Raw genomic sequence first — 19,687 nt, 5'->3', positions numbered from 1 at the left:
TAAACTCCATCCACAATTAGCTCAATAATTTCAGGTGTTACCATAAAAAGCAGATAAAATCAATCAAGTAAAAATGTTTCATTTAAAGCTGGTTTATTTTTACAAAAGAAAAACAAAACAAAACAAAAAAAACTTTTATTTCACAGTACAAGTAAATAATGCAACTCCTTATAAAATTGCTAATTTTAGTGTAGTGATGATGTCCATACACACAGAGCCACGTCCCACAAATGAACCTTGAAGTACAGTGCAGTAAATGCTTTTTGGGTAAAAAGACTTTTATTGGGACTGGGGAGCTTGATCTTTATATGCTAACTACTATTTTTTAGCATAGTTAAGGACTTTCATGTTAAGTTTACATGGAAAATATTGCATTACCTCACGTGATGAATGTGTATTAAACCTCTCTCTATCACTTTTTACATGCAGCCTTTTTGAAGAAGATATCATGTCCTACATACCACTCCAGGCCACTTTCCATCCTGGTTACAGTTTCTCTCCTCGCTGCTCACCCTGCTCATCACCCCAAAATTCTCCAGGTGAGGGGATTGGAAAAATAACTCAAAATCTTGCAGTCTTGGTATTTAATCTAATAAATACAAAAGAAAAGATAGAGAACCAGCATAAGTTGTTAACCTGTTAATTCCAGTGCCCATTCCAAATCTGCTTTTTTGCTGGATCAGTTGTCATTGCTGTTGAAATGTTAACAGTAGCTAGAGCACACAAATCAGAAATTGCCCTTATGGAAGAATGTATTTTGCTGCTTTTCATATATATCTGGGAAAGATTATGATCAAAAGAGAATAATGTGCTTGCAATATAACTTGGTGTCATGGAAGTACATTCGTATTATGTGACGAGCAAAGAGCAACATCCAAATGAAAGGCTTGTTGTAATACTTCTAGTACTCCTATAGAGTTAACTCACCTCCAGTTTGTGTTCCAAATACTTCACCTCTTTCCAAGACTCATCTATTTTAAGGCCTGACGGAATTATCTTTATCATCCTGTCTGACCTCCTGTGTTGAGAACTTAAGTTTGACAGGAAATATGTTTTCCAGAAAGACATGCTATCTGAGAAGGTAATTTCCAGCTGTGGTATGTCTCTGAAGTTATTCTTTGCTATAGAAATTTGAAGAACTGATGTCTCCATTTTGCCAAGATATATACCCCCTACTGCAGTCTCACTGCATGGCTGTGTCCAGTGGTTACTGTGAGAGAAATTTACAGAAATGTGATCTGAAGAAATCTATTTTTGGCTAATATTTGAAAACATCCATTAATATTATCTGATTTCAAACAAAACTGTTGGACAAGAGGTGTCCAAATCTCAAAGGTGGCTTTGCAAAAATTGATTTTTTTTTATACTAAGAAGTTATATGCTGAGCCTTTGTCTCCAAGAGACCAATGTTTTGTCAGAATGCTCTATTGTCATGAATGACTTTAAACATCATTGTAAGTAAATGTAGCCTCTTTCCTCTGCATAAGGACAGATCAGAAGCAAGTCTCCTGCAAGACAAAATCTAGGTACTTGGCAATGACATGGCTTACAGAGATGCACTGATTTTTCTCTGTGAAAAGAAAGAAGAAAAAAAGAAAGAAGAGCAATACTAACTTGTGGCAACATGCTGTCTGCTTGCTTATTTTTGCCACTGCTTTCATATCCTTTGAGAACCACAATTAAGTTATGGGGGTCAGAAAGTCTAACAACATTGTCTCAAGGGATTCTCCTTGCACAGCATGTAAATACTCCTTTCTGTTTTACTGACACAGAATTAGTAATGTTTTTCTCTGGCAATCATGGTACTTTGTGCTTCCACTAAATGTGTTTGGGATTTTTTTGCCTACCTATGGAGAACTTTCTGCCAGATTTCTCATATAAGAGCTTGTTTATATTGTCTTTTCTGCTGAGAAAGGGAAATGGGATTTCATGGATCCATTCCTTGACATGATCCATGACTTCTTTCCATGGCATGGCACTTCTTCATACATAAGAACTAATCAACCACTTAAAAAATGCCGACTTCAAAACAAAACAGATCCCAAATTACTGAAAATCTGCTGTATGTGTGAACCATAATAGGAAAATGTCACATTTCTTGCTGATGGAAATCCTTCTCAGCGCCACAAAGTGTTTTTGTGTTGATGACTGGAAGTGTTTAATATACAGTGAGATTAACTCAGGGAAACCTGATTCTCTGTTTGGCTAGGGTGCTAGACTCCAGACTGCTGCTTTGTGCTCCAGAGGTTTAATCCTGCCAAGCAAGAAGATCTGCTATACAATGCAAAGGAGAGAGATCTTTTAAAAGTGCAAAACAAAAAGAAAATCTAAATACTAATGACTGTGAGTGGGAGTTATGCATGTTGACATTTCAGTCATGCCTCTCTGATCCTTGCATTTTCATACAGATCAATCATAGTTAAAGTCTCAGGCAGCACAAAGGCATGCACACACAATACCACCTTAACTGTTTTCTTAGCGAAGAAGATAGAGGTTCTGGAAGTCATCTGAGTTATACAGACTTAAAGTTCCATTTATGCCAGGTAGAATTAATACTAAGTGCATAAAAACCCTGTGTATTAGTGTAAGGAGTTCCTAAAGCATTTGTTAGTGAGTTGTATCTGAAAACATCAGCTACATGATTTGGAAGAATTTAAAAGAACCATGCAGTTTAAAATGCTGTTTTCCTACCAGGACTGCAGCGAGCAAGCGCAAGAGCACCCTCTCCGTACAGGAGAGATTTTGAAGCCAAACTACGTAATTTCTATCGAAAACTTGAAGCCAAAGGATATGGACAAGGTCCAGGGAAAATTAAGTAAGTATTATGACAAGTCACTTAAATAGTATAATGTGGCCTAGTATTGTCTTTAATCCTTATCCATGAATGAAGGCACTGACTGATAGGGAGTGGGAAAAACACAGGAGATTGGACTTCATATGTGAGTCATCAGTGTCTGATAAGCATACATCTTGCAAAAGAGTGAAGAAATTTTATTTCTTACAGATTTATATTCTTTCACTGACCTATTTAAAAGAGTGTTGATATTCCTCCTTATATTCTCTAGAAGGAAAATAATCTGTTCAGGCAATTGTTCATGGTAATAAACAATATATCATTACCAGCTATTTCATTGTAATAATGGAGCGGTTCCAAGTCCTTTGGATCTACTTATTAATAATTCAGGATCAGAGCATGATGCTACAGAAGTTATCCCATCTATGCAGTTTCAACTTCAGGTAGTACTTTGTATTGGTAGCCCTTGTAGATTTGAACTAGGGAGATTTCTACCTCTCTTCATGTGTTTTGGCGATCATTGTCTTAGTTGTGGGACTGGCTTCTGGGACAGCGTGGTAGTTGTCTTGAGACACTATACCTACTCGTACTTGGTTGAGTCATCTTACTTGGCTAAAAGACTCTATGTTTCTAAGGTATTTCCTGGGCATCTGATTGAATTTATGCATCAGATTGGCCTTTTACCAAATCACATCTGTTATGGGGGGGAGAGGGGTGGAACTGAAATTAAGCGATTTATTCCAGGCAAGCATCATCATCAAAATATTCTTACAGACCTGGGGAGTCCTAGTCATTGGTTATCCCCTTTAGTGTAATGCTAAGGAAGTCCCAGGCAGAAGGAAATACATTTTAGTGGGTCTGTCTTAAAAAGTCTATGACATGGTCAAGAAAAATGTCTTGCACAGATGATATTAAAAAACACTGTTCATTAAGTTGCTTTAGAAGCTGGTGAGAGAGTGAGAGGTGTGTTGTATAAATGAAGGGTGATACTCCCTTTGCTTACCCTGCTACAGAAACAATAATTCCATAGGCATTCACTGGGTTGAATCCAGGGCCAGTCCCAGAATGCTGTGACCTCATATACACAGGAAACTCACAGCCCCCTCTACCATACAGATTTATATGTAGAGGGTGCAGAGAGCAGAGTGCGTTAGTAGAGCAACACTTTGAACCTCATCACAGCTTTGTGAAGACATTAACATTTGAAGCATATAGAAAATAACCTAATGAAAGCCATACTAGTCAAGTAGATGTATGCCAGTGGACACAACTTCATTTGACTTCTCTGGAATCGAATCTCTCTCTTTACCAGCTCTTGCTTACCTTTGGGCCTACAGACTCACAAAAGGTTCAATCATTATATCTTTACTTCTGCCTCCCTTTGCAGGTTAATTATACGACGTGACCACTTACTGGAAGGAACCTTCAACCAGGTGATGGCATATTCACGCAAGGAGCTCCAACGAAACAAACTCTACATCACGTTTGTCGGAGAGGAAGGGTAGGAAACCACTAAACGCGCTCAATTTTGAAGTAGCTGTTATGTTGCTAGTCACAGAGTTGACTAAGGCTGAGCCTTCTTTTGTGCACTGTTTATATTTAAGTTTTTGTTTTACTTCTGTGTTAATGATCCATCTTAGACCAAACATTTGTTAAAGATCAGAATAGCTAAAATTCTTTGTTTTCTTATAGCATCTAGATGTCTGAAAGTGACAATTTAAGTGGTTAAGTCTGATGTCACCTTGTTGCTATAAATATTTGGACTGGATGGAAGACAAAACTGAGCTACAGGCCCATGGTTACACATTGAATCACTCTCAAGACTATAATTAGTGGGAAAGCCTTTACCCTTTTTATTACTCCTACTCTAAAAAACGAATCTAGATTTGCTTTAAATGTTTTTGCTTTGCATGCCACCCAATTAACATTTTTTTATTAGAGGTACATTTTAATTAAGGTTTAATCCTTATGCTTTTTAATGGGGAAACCACTCTGCATGTTTCCACTGTTCCTTGTAACAAAGGCTTGAAATAATATTTTTCAATAGCTTTGTACATAAGGTTTCACTTAATAAAAACAAACAAACAAAACAAAAACATGCTTCAAAGTTAAAATGATATTGAAAATGAACCATGAAGCTTTATGATGAGTTAATGTGTTGCTCTGAAATGCAGTATCTGATCTTTTCTAGAGGTTTTTGTTTATAAGCAGGTGTTGTTCACTGTTCTTTAGCTATCAGCATGAATGCCAACTACAGTGTCCATTGAACCGGATACGTTGCATGTTTAGCACTAATAGTTCAAGTGGGGTTATTACCACCCCCTCTTGCTGTTGTATGTTTAGTCTCACTCACATGATCTTAGGCCTAAAGCTGCTGAAGGGGGATGGCAGTGAGCCTTCAAATGTAAAGCAGACAGTGGTGGACCTGTCTGCCCATCATCATCTTTATTGTTACACAAGCCAATCATTCAGACTCTTGTGATTATGCTTCTGTAACTTGAAACATATTACAAAACATTCTGATCCAGCTGCAGTTTTCCACTTCTTTGACATTTATTAAGCATAAGGAATAATGCCTCCCTCAGAAACTGATTTTGCATGCATGATGTATGGCTGTAAATCATTTGTTCATTTTGCTATATGTAGATATATTTCAGATTGAAAAGCCTGCCTAATAATCAGTATTAAAGGTTTATCTGGTTTTAATAAATCTATCACAACTGAGATTAATTCATTCGTGATGACTTTTTGTTTGTTTTCAGTATTACTGGAAACTGATTTAAAAATTAAATTGAAGAGAAAAAAGAAAAGATTTCACTCTCTACAGAGCAAAAACATGCAATTGCAAAGCAGAACTTGAAGTATACCACATGTATTTGAAACTGTTACGAAACTGGAAGAACTTGAATGGAATAACTGATGGATCACCATTCCATCTTAAGAGAATTTGTCTGAGACTTGGTCTTTCTCAGTATTAAGAAATCATATCAGGGGCTAGATTGTATCTTTGGGAGTAGGGAAGTAGGATCAATTTTTGCTTCTGTCTGAGCTGTCTGATCTGAGAACTCATATGCTCATAGGCAGTTCAAACCCACTCACTAAAAAGCTAAAAAGTGAGAAAAGAGTTTTTGCTCTCTGCCCTCTAGGCTCTATAATCAAGTTTTGGGTGAGGAACTATACCATGTTAGAAACACTTAATTGTGCAAAGGTAGGTATTAGCAGCCAATGTAAGCAAAAACAAGGAAATCTGCTCAAATGTGAATGACTCTCTTTTTTTATGTTTTTTCACCTTTTCCCTTCCAGGCTGGACTACAGTGGCCCCTCTCGAGAATTCTTTTTCCTTCTGTCTCAGGAGCTCTTCAATCCATATTACGGGCTGTTTGAGTATTCAGCCAATGACACTTACACTGTACAGATCAGCCCCATGTCTGCCTTTGTTGAAAATCACCTGGAATGGTAAGGACATTCTATGCAGAACTGAACAATCATTGTAGAGCAGTTCAGAAATAGAAATGCAAAACACGAAAGCTGTCTGTTTAGACTAGACTGCCCGCAAGTGTCATTGCTGCTGTTGGGAAGTAAGAGGTAGACTGGGAGAAGAAAGAGGAGGAGTAATTGTAAATACAACAGCAAGCTTTTAAAAAGGAATTGTGATGAGGTACATTCTATTCAGATATTCTAGTTGTATTACTTGGAATTTGATGTTTTTGTTCTTTGTGAAAAGGGTGGGAATAAGGGCTACGCTCTTGTGGATCCTTTTCTAAGAATATCATGTGTAGTCTTTTAGTATGAGCCTGGTGCTTGGAAGCTATACAGTGCTCTCCAAGAGCCTTATTGGTGCTCTGTACCTACTACAGGCCTTTAAAAAGGCCCAGAGAAAGCAGTACACCTTTTCTGTCTGCCAGTGTCCTTACCTGTGTACAGCATGGCCAGTAGAGCAAAAACATGTTCTTCTCTTTAACTTGTATGTGTGCAAACAGACAAATTCATTCTTCATCAAAAATTCTGAATGCATATTGTGATGTTTTTATTTTTCTATCTGCCACTAGATCACTCCACCTTTGCGATTTGCGTTCCCTTTAATAGCTTCAGGTGTGGTTCAGTGAAGCATATGCTTGATCACATTTGTCTGTTCTTATGTTTTGCTTTATCTAACCAATCTCACTGATTCCTCTTAGAAATTATTTTCTTTTTTTTTTTTTTTTTAATGGAATGCTACTCAGGCCCTTTTAAATTGCCAGTAGCACATGTCCCTCTATTCTTCTAGACAGTTCTCTGTTTGCTTTGGTTTACAGCGGGCAGGAAGTCAAGAAAAACAAAAAGCATAATCCTCTCTACTAAGTTTGCAGTGGAAGAAAGGATGAGTTGCTGTGGCATAGTAATGGTCTCTGAATAGTTTTTTTCTATTGCCACTTCCAGCAGTGGAACATTATGATAACAATGATCTTTGCACTAGGACTATTTTTCTGCTGTCATTAGCAGGAGGAGAGTGGCATAGTTCTTAAAGCTTGTCGGTCTCCCTCTGCAACCCTACTAATTAAACATCATGCAGTGGCTTCCCAGTTTTCAAGTTAAAAATACAGACTGTCCTTTGTTCAGCTTAAAGGAGGCATGAATAAACTTCTGATTTCAGAGGCTGTATTTGTGAGGAATTATTTTGATTCCAGGACACAGGACCTCTTCTGCCTACACTGTGAATAAATTTCTCCAGATTTGGTCATACCATGTTATCCCATGGTGTTCGAAATAAGTCCTCTCTCTTATCTGTTGTAAATAGTGTCTGTGTGGAAAAAAAGTTCAGCTTCAGTTTTTTTAACAGAAGTGATACATCCTACTTTGTTCTCTACTCCCATTTTGTCCTTCTCATTAAGAGATTTTATCATGGAAGAGGCAGATTTTAAAGATAATCAGGACATATTAAAAGGTGGAAAGACACCTAATATATTTATTTATAGCCATTATTACTTGAATGAGAAATCAGTAGCAGTTAAACACTTAGGATCATGTTTTTCCAACTACTTGTATAGGTAGAGGCTACTTGCATACAGAATGTTGTTTGGACTTAAGGTATTTTTAGTTTCTTGTTTGTTTGTTTTTTAATGAAAGAGAGATGAAGTCCATTGGCCTGTAGTGTGAAATAAATACTGTGAACAAAGATGCGTGTACATATAATAGCATTAAGTAGAGTAACATTGCAGAACCCAAGGGAAAGATAAGCAATCTTGTAAGTCCTCAGTAATACTTCTTGAACCTGTTAGGGAAACAACTGGCTGGGAGCAGCAGTTTATAATTAGCCTGATAGGTTTCACAGCTAGCTTGTAGATATGCAGGCATTCCAAGTTTGTTATGCTGTTTATGTTGACTGAACTCAGCTATAAATGTATAACTGGAAGACAGTGTTCAGAAGTCTGGACATAAGGATGATGTTTTCATTAAGCTTTTTAAAACAGAAATAATAGGATTATTCTATTAACTCTTTGCACACTAGTTTCTCTGAGGACACTGTACTAACCTGCATGTGTTCATGAGGAATGGAGTTTTTTGAAGTTCTGTCCCTTTCTCTAACATTGTTCTCATCCAAGTCAGTGCTAAATCTTCTGTTTGCAGTTTTACTTGTTGATATAGTTCCAGCAGAGTCTAAGTTAGAGTCTCTCTAACTTGCAATTAATTATTTTCCTGTTTCCAAAACTGGTAGAAACATGGATGAAATGGTTTTCAGAATTCACAGTTGATTGATTATCCTTTTAAAACTTGAAGATTAATGTCAGTCACAACCACAGTTGTTTTAGATTTGCAGATTTATTGAACTGTTTGCCTTTTGATGCCGTGAGGCTTATCATTTGTGTGACAGCTACTTTTTACATGTTTTTTTCTGTAGAGTGATTCTGCAAGACTTGTAAAGACATGGTATAGTAGAAAAATTCCCTCAAAAGTATTTAATATTTTCTCTTTTTAAGTGAACAGTGGTAAGTTTGAGATAGATCACATGTAATAAAATGTAAAGATGTGAAGTTTTGGCAGAACTGAAAAATACTCTGCTTCCCACCCACTCCCCAGCTTAAAAGTTCATCCTCTGTTGATAGCTTATTTAATGCCAGAATCCAAAATGAGCACATCAAAGTGCAGAGTAGTTGTATGCAAAGTAAAAAAAGGGACATAATGACTGGAAAATATTTCACATGTATGGAGAAACTGAGACTTAACGCATTTCCTGCAACCCTCCATTAAGTGAGAGTTTTTCCTGCAGTTAACATATGTACATGCTGAACATTTTCAGTCTTCAGAAAAATTATTTTCAGTCCTTCTCTATCTGAAAGAACACAGTTAAATCTGTTTAGATCTACGAGGTTTGATTATACATATTCTTATTTGTGCGCTACAGGGTGTACTTGATGTTTATATAAGAATTGCTTTCAATCCATGCCAGCAAATTAGCCTTTCTATCAGATCTATGTAACATGCCTACCTCTTTTCCTGAATGTTTGAAAACATCTTCTTGGGTGCAGGGGATCCTGAGGCAGCTTCTGTGGTGATGTAGATGCTACCTGTGCCAAAATCATGCTATTTTATGACCCATTTGACAAACTAAGCACTTGTTGTACTGTCCCATGAGCATAAAGTTGACTGCATGGATATTTTACGCTGCTTTTTTATGAAATTCATGTTTAATTTTTATGCAAGAAGAGTCTTTACTCTTTACTTTACTCTGGTTCCCATAGTAGAAGGAATGATTTCTCAGCTTTTTGTTCTCTTTCTCATCTTTTGTGCAGTAAAACTTCACTATGATGTCAATCAGCTTAAAATTCAAATACTTGCAATTAGGATGTGTTATTTTTTTCTTTTCCTTTTTCACAAATAAGTTTTGAACATGATAGGGGTTGTTTTTACCAAATCATAATAAGAATAAAAAGGAGGAAGAAGAAGAAAAACAATTCCACTTGGACTTCCATCAGTTCTATATTTTTCTGTCTGAGGTTATTGATTTGAAACCAGATTTGATGGGAGAATGCCTAAGTCATAGAAAAACAACAACAACAAAAACATAAAAGAATTTACAATTTATCATCACATCATGGACTGTATTGGGTAGAGTACTTTCTGAGTGTACCTGGAATAGGGCTGGAGGTTGTTCCTAATGGTGTGAAGTATGCAAATGCTGAGCATCATCATCAAGACAGTGGTCTAAGTACAGTTTCCCTGAGCTTTAGCTCATGATTTTAATATATGTCCTTGTTCACAACAGTTATCTTGTTTGAATCTCAATTCCTTGCCTATGAATTCAACTCATTACCCTTGTATAGTACTTCAAAGTCCTACTGTGGAAAGAGTTTTGATAATGTTTTTTTCTGCTAAGGCCAGAGTTTCACTGTCTAAACATTTGCTTCACAAAAAAGGATCACAGAATCTGACTGTTCAAAACATTTATTGTTTTGGCACAGGCAAGCACACCTCGTGCCAGATACACATATGGGTACTGCAGGAGATAGATTAAGGAAAGGTCCATTATTGATCAGTCAGAGATGTGAGGGATAATGTTAAATATCTGCTGGGGAAAAAAATACATAAATGAATGAATATAAGAAACTACATGAGAAACAAAGAACAGCTACTACCTGTGTAAGTTTCTGTGCTGAATGTCTTGAGTTATATTTCATTTACTCTGCATTTTTGTATCTTAGGTTCAGGTTCAGTGGTCGTATTCTTGGTCTTGCCCTCATTCATCAGTACCTTCTTGATGCTTTCTTCACAAGGCCGTTCTACAAATCACTATTAAGGCTGTAAGTATAAGCATACAACTGTGCAGAAATAATGCAGAAGCAGTGATCTAGCAGTGGATCTTACAGAAACACAGACCTTCATGGAACTGCTTTGAGCACTCCGACCTTCCATTTTTTTTCTTTTGTTTCATGGTTTGTTCATTTCTTGACATTCACAAAAAATTTGCCCTTGGTAGATGCTGCCTATGTTGTTAAAAGTGGATAGTAAGTAAGATATTTAGGAATATGCCTTTGAAAGTACTGACCCATAATTCCAAAGTTTAATATTGATTAAAGTTATGAAAGCAATTAAAATATATGGAAAACTGAAAATCATCTTTAGTAGAACAGATATCATTATTTCCTCTTTAAATAAAGGGGGGAAACATATTAAGAAAGATACATGATTTCTCACTAGTGGAGTAGCTTTTCACAACTTGGACTAAATTAGGAATACTAATGCAGATGGAAACAGTGAATGTTTCTTTTTGGTCTTCTACTGTCATTTACATTAGCAAGCAGAAGCTACTAATAATATATTATCTTGCTTGTCAATTCTGTAAGGTTTATAAGGTTAACTTTAATTGATAATCTGTCTCTCTTTAATAGATTGTGGGAAGGGAACGTACATAAAATTTGCAGTATTAACAAGTAGTAAGTCATGACAAAGCATAGCTGAAATAGAATTAATCCAAATCAGGAAAGAATTTTTTATTGAGTCTTTAGAGTTATTTAACATACATTTTATTTATTTTTTTTTTCAACAATTAGTATTGCTCCAAACAATCATCTTCATAATGTATCTGAGCTAGTATGAAAAGAGAATAAAACCTAGAGTGTTCCTGCATCCTTCTTGCCCCCTTAGGCTTTGAAACCAAATTGCCTGTAACATACATGTGCCTTTTCAATCAGCAAAACTGGCTCCTTGTTAGCAAAAATTTAGATGCCTGGTCTGCCTTATGTCAGTCTTGTGAGCTCTCCTTAAGGATGACAGATACAAATACAAGGAAGCATCCAGGCACAACATGGTGGGGCCTATTGGGGCTGAAGGTGAGTATGTGCTCTGAAGTGTGTGGCATCTTGAAGATACACATAAAATTGAACTCCCAAGGGTGTGGTGCCTTCCAACAGCAAATAATACAGGCAGCCAACAGAATTGGCTACTTTACTAGTTTAAGAGGGTTTGTGTTTCTTAACACACCAAATAAATAAATAAAATAAAATAAAAAACCACAAAAAACCGATACACAAACACCAGCCTTATGTTGGATCTTTGTCATAGATTTACTTACTTTCTAATTGGTGAGTCGTCCTGACACTAGTTGTAGATTCATATATTCAGCTACATCTTTTTTCTTGCCTCATAACCAGGCCATGTGATTTAAGTGACTTAGAGTACCTGGATGAAGAGTTCCATCAAAGCTTGCAATGGATGAAAGATAACAACATCACAGATATCCTGGATCTCACCTTCACAGTGAATGAGGAGGTGTTTGGACAGGTGAGCACAGCTACACAAAATATCTGAAAAACAAATTTTAAGCTGACAAAGTTGAGTATGATGAACATCTTCATGTTGGAATAGATCATTTAGCCTTTCAGTAACATTTTCTTCTCCTGCCTTCTGTTTCTTTCAAGCCACGTGTTTTAATGCAGATGTTTATTCTTAGGATCTGTAATATAGAATACCAGCTGCAGCCTCCCTACAGGCCTGTTGAGGCACACACTGATGAACACGAGGAATTATCTGAAGTGTAGCATAGCTTTTCTCTCCGGAGTGTAGTTCACACAGATTGTGGCATTCAGTGTATTCAATAATGTAACTTAAAGCTGATGTGACTGGAAAGAGGGGGTCAAAAGGAAAGTATTTGGTGGGTCATATAAGACATGTCAACTCTTACCATTATTTTGTCTAATATATTCCTGTTAGCTTCACTGTCTCTTATCTACTTGCATCTGTTTATCATCTTACTGTATACAAGTATTAAACTATTTACCATTCAGCTCTACGTTAGTCAGACAGTTCTCTTTAATCAAGCTGATCTGGATATCTCCAACTTTAAATAGGAAACAACACTGACTTCAGTGCAGTCTGGTGACCAGAACACATAGAAGTGTCTTCTGTGGATTTCTTTGGCTTGCATTGAAGCCTTGGTGCCTTTGCTGTTGTAACCCATACAGGATTATAATTATCTCTAAAAAGCTTTGACAAGACTCAAAGCAATATTCAGGGGAAAATCTCCAAGTGCATGCTGAAAGCTAGGGAGGCTGAAGAACCATGCATGTCAAATAATGTAGAATCTCAAGAGAAGGAAATTAACTCCTGTGTAAGGTGCAGAGATGTACAGTGTCAAAGAGAATGGAGAGATCAGGTGGAATATACAGACAGTGGCGTAGCCCTCAGAAGGAGAGTTGACAGGAGCTAGTGCAGAGTGAAGGCATGCACAGCAAGATGAGATAAATCAAGCAAGACTTCAGAGGATATTTTCAAAAATGAAGTTAGTCTACTTGTTGTACAAGGGAATGAAGAATCACCAGAATCATTTGCTTGTGATTTTAAGTAACTTCCCAAGCTCTTACCCTGCAGAAAGTGTTCTTCCACGCCTGTCTCCAAGCCCTATATGTGGATACACTGGCAATTGTTCTGGTCAGGTTAAAGAAGTGTGTTAGATTTGTTGTAGTGTCTTCTTGCTGCTCTGAATGTGCTCCTCCTAATTCTAGCTCAAAACTGTGGCTAATACCTCCAAGAAAAACAAACAAAAAAGAGATTGGGGGTGTGAGGGAGAATCCACTGTCATTGATTTGCTGTTTCCAAGTCTAGATAAATAATTGTATTTGAAATTATATAGATAAGCTGAAGAAATAATGAGTATGTCTAGGTATTTGTGGGAAACCTTGAAAGGAAATTCAGAGGAACTGGATTTATGGTCATGCTTAAAGTTAGACTGCATTTATTCATTGTTGATTTTAACCAGTGCAGTATAGGAAAGTACAGCACAGCATCTGAATGATGCAGCTTTGCTTGTGAAATGGTGACATAGTGATTTATATTTGGGAATTTAGCCTGAACCAGATAAGAATCCCTAACTCATTACATCCAACCTTACTTGTTTCTCAGCAAAGCTACATATTAGATGGCTCACTGAGTATTTCCACAATTCAGTTTTCTATGTGTCCTTCCTGCAAAATGATGTAAATATTAAATTTTCTCTGCATGCACTTTAGTGAGCTAACAAATAGATAATAATGTAAGTAGTACAAGTAATGAGCATGTATTCGTGCAGATCATTTAATATCTGCACTAGACATCATTGTTATAGGAACAGAAAACTGAAGATGAGAGCAAAACATTCTTCCTTTAAAATCCACTGGATTCAATGTGAAAATAGTTACTGAATAAATAATATATCCTATCACTTGCAAGGAGTATATTTTTGCTAAGTAGAATCTTGATTGATTCCTTAAATCACTCCTCTGTCTCAAGCCCTAGTAACCTAAGCCAAATAAATTAACGATTAAAATGCAATGCAAATCTGTTTAAAAAAAAAATAAAATGATTACAGTACATACTGATTGCCATTTTCTTACTCCTAAATAGCTTATAACTTCTCATGTTTGGATGTCTGATATAAAACTCTGAATGCCACAGTGACTGTATTTCTCATCTGTGTGAGGTGCTATCCACTGCCAGTTCCTGTTTAGGTAGTGTATTGGAACTATTTATTTTGTGAGAATTTTCTTAGCTTTTGGCATTTTTGAGTTAACACCTATTCTACGTCAATTAGATGTAGGTGTAACAGTTGTTGCTTAAGAGACTCTGTCACAAGTAGATACATAGCACTTCCAGTTGGCAAAATGGTCTGCCAAGTTCCAACAGTGGAATTGTGTCCAACCTGTTGTTTCCCATACTACTGCTTGGGTAGCCTGCAGCAATAGCAAGCTGGCAGGAATATCACCCCCCTGGGAGCAACTGGGAGAGAAGAAAAAAGATTGGCCAGAATGGCATATTGTGCATATGTTATAAACTGTGCCCTCAGAATCAATCTTTGCTTGTACAGTTTAGAGTCACCTGCACAACAGTCCAGCTTCATCTGGGGACAAGGCTAGAGCTAGAGCTGAGAGAGGAACAGAGGACAGAAAGCTGTATGTAACTTCTGAAAGTTTCCCATTTTGCTAAATATATATGTGATAAGCCAAAAGTTTTGAAACACTCTCTGTATGTGCTGCAGGAGTGGTTGGGGAATGGAGGTGAGTGCCCATCATTATTGCTCTTTTTTCTATTGAAGAAGGACAAGAGGCCAGGGGATAGAACTAAAAATATAGCTGTTACATTTTGCACTTATGTTTTCAAAGCACACCTTAAATTTAAAACATGATGTGATCCATACATGGTTACTCCACTGTTCGTCTTTGTTCTGTAGGTGACAGAGAGAGAGCTGAAATCTGGAGGAGCAAATACAGCAGTGACAGAAAAGAACAAAAAGGAGTACATTGAGAGAATGGTTAAATGGCGAGTGGAAAGAGGAGTTGTTCAACAAACAGAGGCCCTGGTCCGTGGCTTCTACGAAGTAAGTAACAGTAACCACTGTGGTCTTGCTTTCATCATCTGAATGAGATGACACGTTGGTTAAACAAGTTTCATCAGTAGCCTAGGAAGTCAAAAACACACAAATGGCAAGGAATTGGAGTGTCTGAGTCTGTAGCAGAATGACTTCAGTTAGGAGCTGGTGTGCCTGCATTTTTAGGGACTCACTACAGTAAAGTTAGTCCTGGGATACAGTCAACTGACTGTCTTGCTGATATTCATGACTGGTGCTGCATTGTTGTCCCTAAGTTTTTCTAACTTACCTCTGCTGAAGACCTGGAACTAAGGACATCCTTGTGGCAGAGCTGCTACAAGGACTTTCAAAGATGGGATGAAAACCTGCTGCCTTGCTAGCCCCTCCAGGTAGTCACCTATTCATATCCCATATTAATCACATTCAACCACGTGTCTTTCCCTGGCAGCAGTTACATAGCAGAAGTTGAGGGACATCTCAGAGCGGGAAATAAACCAAAAGAATAGGATCTCTGGAAAGCAGAGCAGCACATACTGAATACACAGAATGGTAATAATAACTGATCTCTCAGAGCAGTCATGCACTAAAGTTTACTGAAAGAGGAAGCCGGTGATGGTGCCTTTGTAGCTGTATAGACGTGGTCAGCCCTGACTGTACAAAACTGTAAACAAAGTCCAGTACAAAATAAATTTTTCATATTACAAATCTAGTGCACCATCAAAATCACTCATCAGAATCAATGTTAACAATGAAGAATTTTTTCACAGATTATGGGTTGCTACTTACTGCCTCATTCAGGTCAAATCATAAGTATTGTCATTGTTTGCAGATCAAACATAAGCAGATCTGTAAAGATTTATCAGCAGAGGAGTGAAAAGTTGCCATCAGCATGCAGACTTCAGTGGCCAACATCTGAAGAGCTGTCTGTCAGAGCACTAGGTTTAAGAGGCATCGCATCTCTTTATTTCCAGACTGAAACTGTGCTTACAAGTGTTTTATGTTCCAGGTTGTAGACTCCAGGCTTGTCTCTGTTTTTGATGCCAGAGAACTGGAGCTGGTTATAGCTGGCACTGCAGAAATAGATCTCAATGACTGGCGTAACAACACGGAATATCGAGGAGGTAATCTGCCTGCTGATGCTTACTAATATTTTTGAATGTTTTCAGTCTAAAACGTGAAAGATTTTATCCACTTTTTTCCACCTCTTTACTGAAGGATATGCCCTGTTTTGTTAAGATTTATTTATTTATTTATTTATTTTTGTGAAGATTAACTAATGAGAAAAAATAAGTAAGACATTAGGTTTGAATCAACAGATGTAATAACACTAAAATTGCTTCTGCTACTTCTGTCCAGATTTCATCTACTCTCACATTCTACCAACTACCAACTTAACAGGAACAAACTAATAAGAACTGAAAAGGATTTGCAGTAGTAGGTCTAAAACTTACTCACATAACTGTGAATGAACTCCTGGTCTCCTTGAAAGTAATATAACAAGTCCTCTCAACTTCAGCAGAGAAAAAGGTTCATGAGTAGAACTCCTCTGCTCCCAATTACACTTGTATGGAATACAGAACTTGCTTAGCCATCCCCTCAACCTGTGTCAAGCTGGACCTTTTTCATTTTTCTCTAATGTATGGTCTGCTTCTGCTTTAAATACTGAGCATGATTTATCAAGGCTGTCTTGGATGATGAATAAATGCAAAATCCATGAGTTCTATATCACAGAAGGAAAGTCTCTGAGCTTCATGTATCCCTCTCAGAAATACAAGCTGCTGACTGCCTAACTTTTGAGTTACCTTGAAATAAACAGCTAATCACAAGTACAGCTGGTCCCCCATGTTATCCTCCTCCTCTTTTTTCCCTTTTTTTCCCTCTTTTAAAGTTTAGCTATTGAAACAAAGTTAGCCTGGTTTTCTGCTGGCTTTTATAAGCACCAATTGAGGCACAGAACCCTGCATGTGGGAAGTTTGCCAGGGAAGAGTTTGCAGCCCCAAACTCTTCTCCATATGTTGGACACTTTTGCTATTCAAATGAGAATGTATTTGGGAACCAGAAATTAAGCCACTAGAAGTTAAACTGTGTAGTGTATTACAACTGGTCATTTATATCTCATATACATAGCCCCTGTTCTTGCCAAGGAGTTTGTAAGAAGCATATATGCAATAAATATATATTTGAATTTTAGGGTTCCAAGTGAGTTAGTCATATTATAGTATCCAGAGCCAGGACAAGATGGGGGCTATGAGTTATCAATAATCAAGAATAAAATATATTGCTAGGTCAGGAGATTTTCTAGATGAGATTGTCTCCCCTAGGCTAGTTACACTGGAAGGTATGAATTTAATTTCTCTCCATTGCTTCTTGGTTTAGGTTACCATGATGGACACATTGTAATACGGTGGTTCTGGGCAGCAGTGGAGAGATTTAACAATGAACAGAGACTCCGTTTGTTGCAGTTTGTTACTGGAACATCAAGTGTGCCATATGAGGGCTTTGCAGCTCTCCGAGGAAGCAATGGGCTTCGGCGTTTCTGTATAGAGAAATGGGGGAAAATTACCTCCCTTCCAAGGTATGTCTCAACTACAGTACAAAAACAGAGGTTTGATGTGAGGCATGAGCCTGTACTTTGTTTCATTTGTGTGACTGAGATGATGAATCTCTAAGAACATCTTGAAACAATAAAGAAACAATTATCAGTTTGTTCTGTATTTACATTCAGAGATAAGTCTTTTATTTTGTTATTTTTTTTTTATTTGCTGGTTCAATTTAAACTACTTTGAGTCCTGGGAAGTGGTTAAGGTAAAGATATCCACATATCCAAACCTTGCTGCCTTATTTTGATTCTTTACCAGGCCCAGACAAGCATCTGTCAGCTGATTCTGTTCCTTTTGCTCCCAAAATACTAATAAAAATACTTGTGAAGCTACAGAGCCATGAAAGCCAGAATCTACTTCTGTGTTTTGGCAAGAGACCTGGGTGTAATCCCTTCATTTGCTCTGATGATTCCACTTTTTCATCACAAGGAAGCTTAGTGGAGGAACTGTGTGGTGATCATACTCAGTTTGTTACATCTAGCTCTGTCAACTAGGGTCAAATGAGCCGTGATGTCATACAGAGTCTTAATGCTTTCCTATGGAGGAATCATCTTCATTTTTAAGAATGAAGGAAATGAGGCACCAAGAGGTGGTCTTACTTACGGCTACCGCAGAGAGCTGTGGCACAGCTAGCAATAACGCTGAGATTTAAGTTCTCTTCATACCTGTAACCAGCAGTCATCCTTCTCCCAGAAATGAGACACCTTTTCTTGAGTGTTCTTACAGTTGCCTTAGGCTGTGTGATTACAGAGTATGGGTCCGCATCTCAGCACCTCTGAGATGAATTTGCTAAGTGAGTTTTTTTACATAACATTTGCCCTTCGAAGGATGTTTTCTTCCTGCACTCCAAGATCCCCATTGTCTATTCGTATATAAACTACTATCTTGGAAACAAACTGGAAGCCAAAGCAAACCCTGAAGCACCCAAACATGTTTTGCAGATTACCTGCCTGCATTCAGAGTTTGCTCTGGTGACTCTCATCAGGCCAGGGTTGCCTAGAATCACAACAAGTCTTATGTAGGAAGGTTCCAGACCACCTAGGTAGGGAGGCAATTTCAGAGAGTCCCTTGGGCTTTCAGCTGCAGTCCCAAGGAGGCTAACCACTCTCAGGGCACACTACAAAAAATTGTTCTCATAGACCTGCAGGTAAATTCAGACAGTCAATTAACTGTGGCTGTGACACAGTTTTCTAGTTACTTGCCATCCATGTTGTTTACCCAGAATCATACTACTGAGAGGAAAAGTCCAAAGCTGCTCATGATCCTCGTCCAAGTCTACGCATCTTTATGAAGTGGGAACACACAAGATCTGGACCAGGGCACCATGTCAGCAGAGGTTCTGAGCTGACATCTTACATGGACTCCCCAATAAAATCAGAAAAAGGGAAGGGTTTTTAAGGCATAATTCATCTCACCTTAAAGCAGACTTTTAAAATAACTTGGTTTTATCACACCTGTTACGTTCTGATTTATTTGCATTCACCATAAAGACCTTACTGATACTATAGAGAAAGCTAGAAAGCTAAGAGATTTAAAACTGAGATTTAAAAACAGACAGAATTATGTAAGGTCAGTGAGATGGTTTGTGTGCTTTGAGCTTCTGCAGGCATTGTGGAAAGCCCAAGAGCTACAGCTTGCTATTCATAGGCCTCATCTTCATTTTGCAGCATATATATGGTGTGGTTCCATATAAGGGTTTTGGAATTGACCAGGGGCAATGCATCCTGTAGCCAGGCAGCAGCTGAAAGTCAGAGCCTGTGCAGTGTTTCTGCAAAGTGCTCTCTGCATTGCTTCCCACAGTGGGAAAGAGGCAACAGGGGAGGTTGGGAGGGCCTTGGCACATGCACAGAAAACACCTTGGGCTGGCCTATTAAGTTCTGAAAAAGTAATTGGCCTCTTTCTGCTCTGCTTAACTTTCTTTACAAACCTAGGCATTACTTATTACCTAGATCCAGTTAGCCCTGGGATATTCACATT

At 37.8% G+C, this 19,687-nt stretch overlaps 1 protein-coding gene across 37 annotated transcripts in view; it reads left to right on the top strand.

Moving 5' to 3' along the window:
- HECW1 (HECT, C2 and WW domain containing E3 ubiquitin protein ligase 1) overlaps positions 1-19,687 on the top strand; it is a 216,469-nt gene that overhangs the window by 187,870 nt on the left and 8,912 nt on the right. For all 37 annotated transcript variants that reach the window (XR_014943461.1, XR_004306356.2, XR_004306357.2 and 34 more), the window contains 9 exons: positions 430-539; positions 2,695-2,815; positions 4,182-4,295; positions 6,098-6,250; positions 10,474-10,572; positions 11,923-12,052; positions 14,973-15,119; positions 16,117-16,231; positions 17,487-17,685. Coding sequence is in view for 34 of the 37 variants with exons in the window: in XM_085539863.1 (XP_085395989.1) it covers positions 430-539; positions 2,695-2,815; positions 4,182-4,295; positions 6,098-6,250; positions 10,474-10,572; positions 11,923-12,052; positions 14,973-15,119; positions 16,117-16,231; positions 17,487-17,685 (1,188 nt within the window). In the remaining 3 variants the exon portion in view is untranslated. The remainder of the gene's footprint in view (positions 1-429; positions 540-2,694; positions 2,816-4,181; positions 4,296-6,097; positions 6,251-10,473; positions 10,573-11,922; positions 12,053-14,972; positions 15,120-16,116; positions 16,232-17,486; positions 17,686-19,687) is intronic.

Source organism: Coturnix japonica, chromosome 2 (assembly GCF_054131305.1).
Source record: "Coturnix japonica strain WE chromosome 2, WE-NBRP24, whole genome shotgun sequence".
Classification (NCBI taxonomy): domain Eukaryota; kingdom Metazoa; phylum Chordata; class Aves; order Galliformes; family Phasianidae; genus Coturnix; species Coturnix japonica.
The sequence above is the reverse complement of the archived record's forward strand: the minus strand, read 5'-3'. Positions and strand labels throughout refer to the sequence as shown.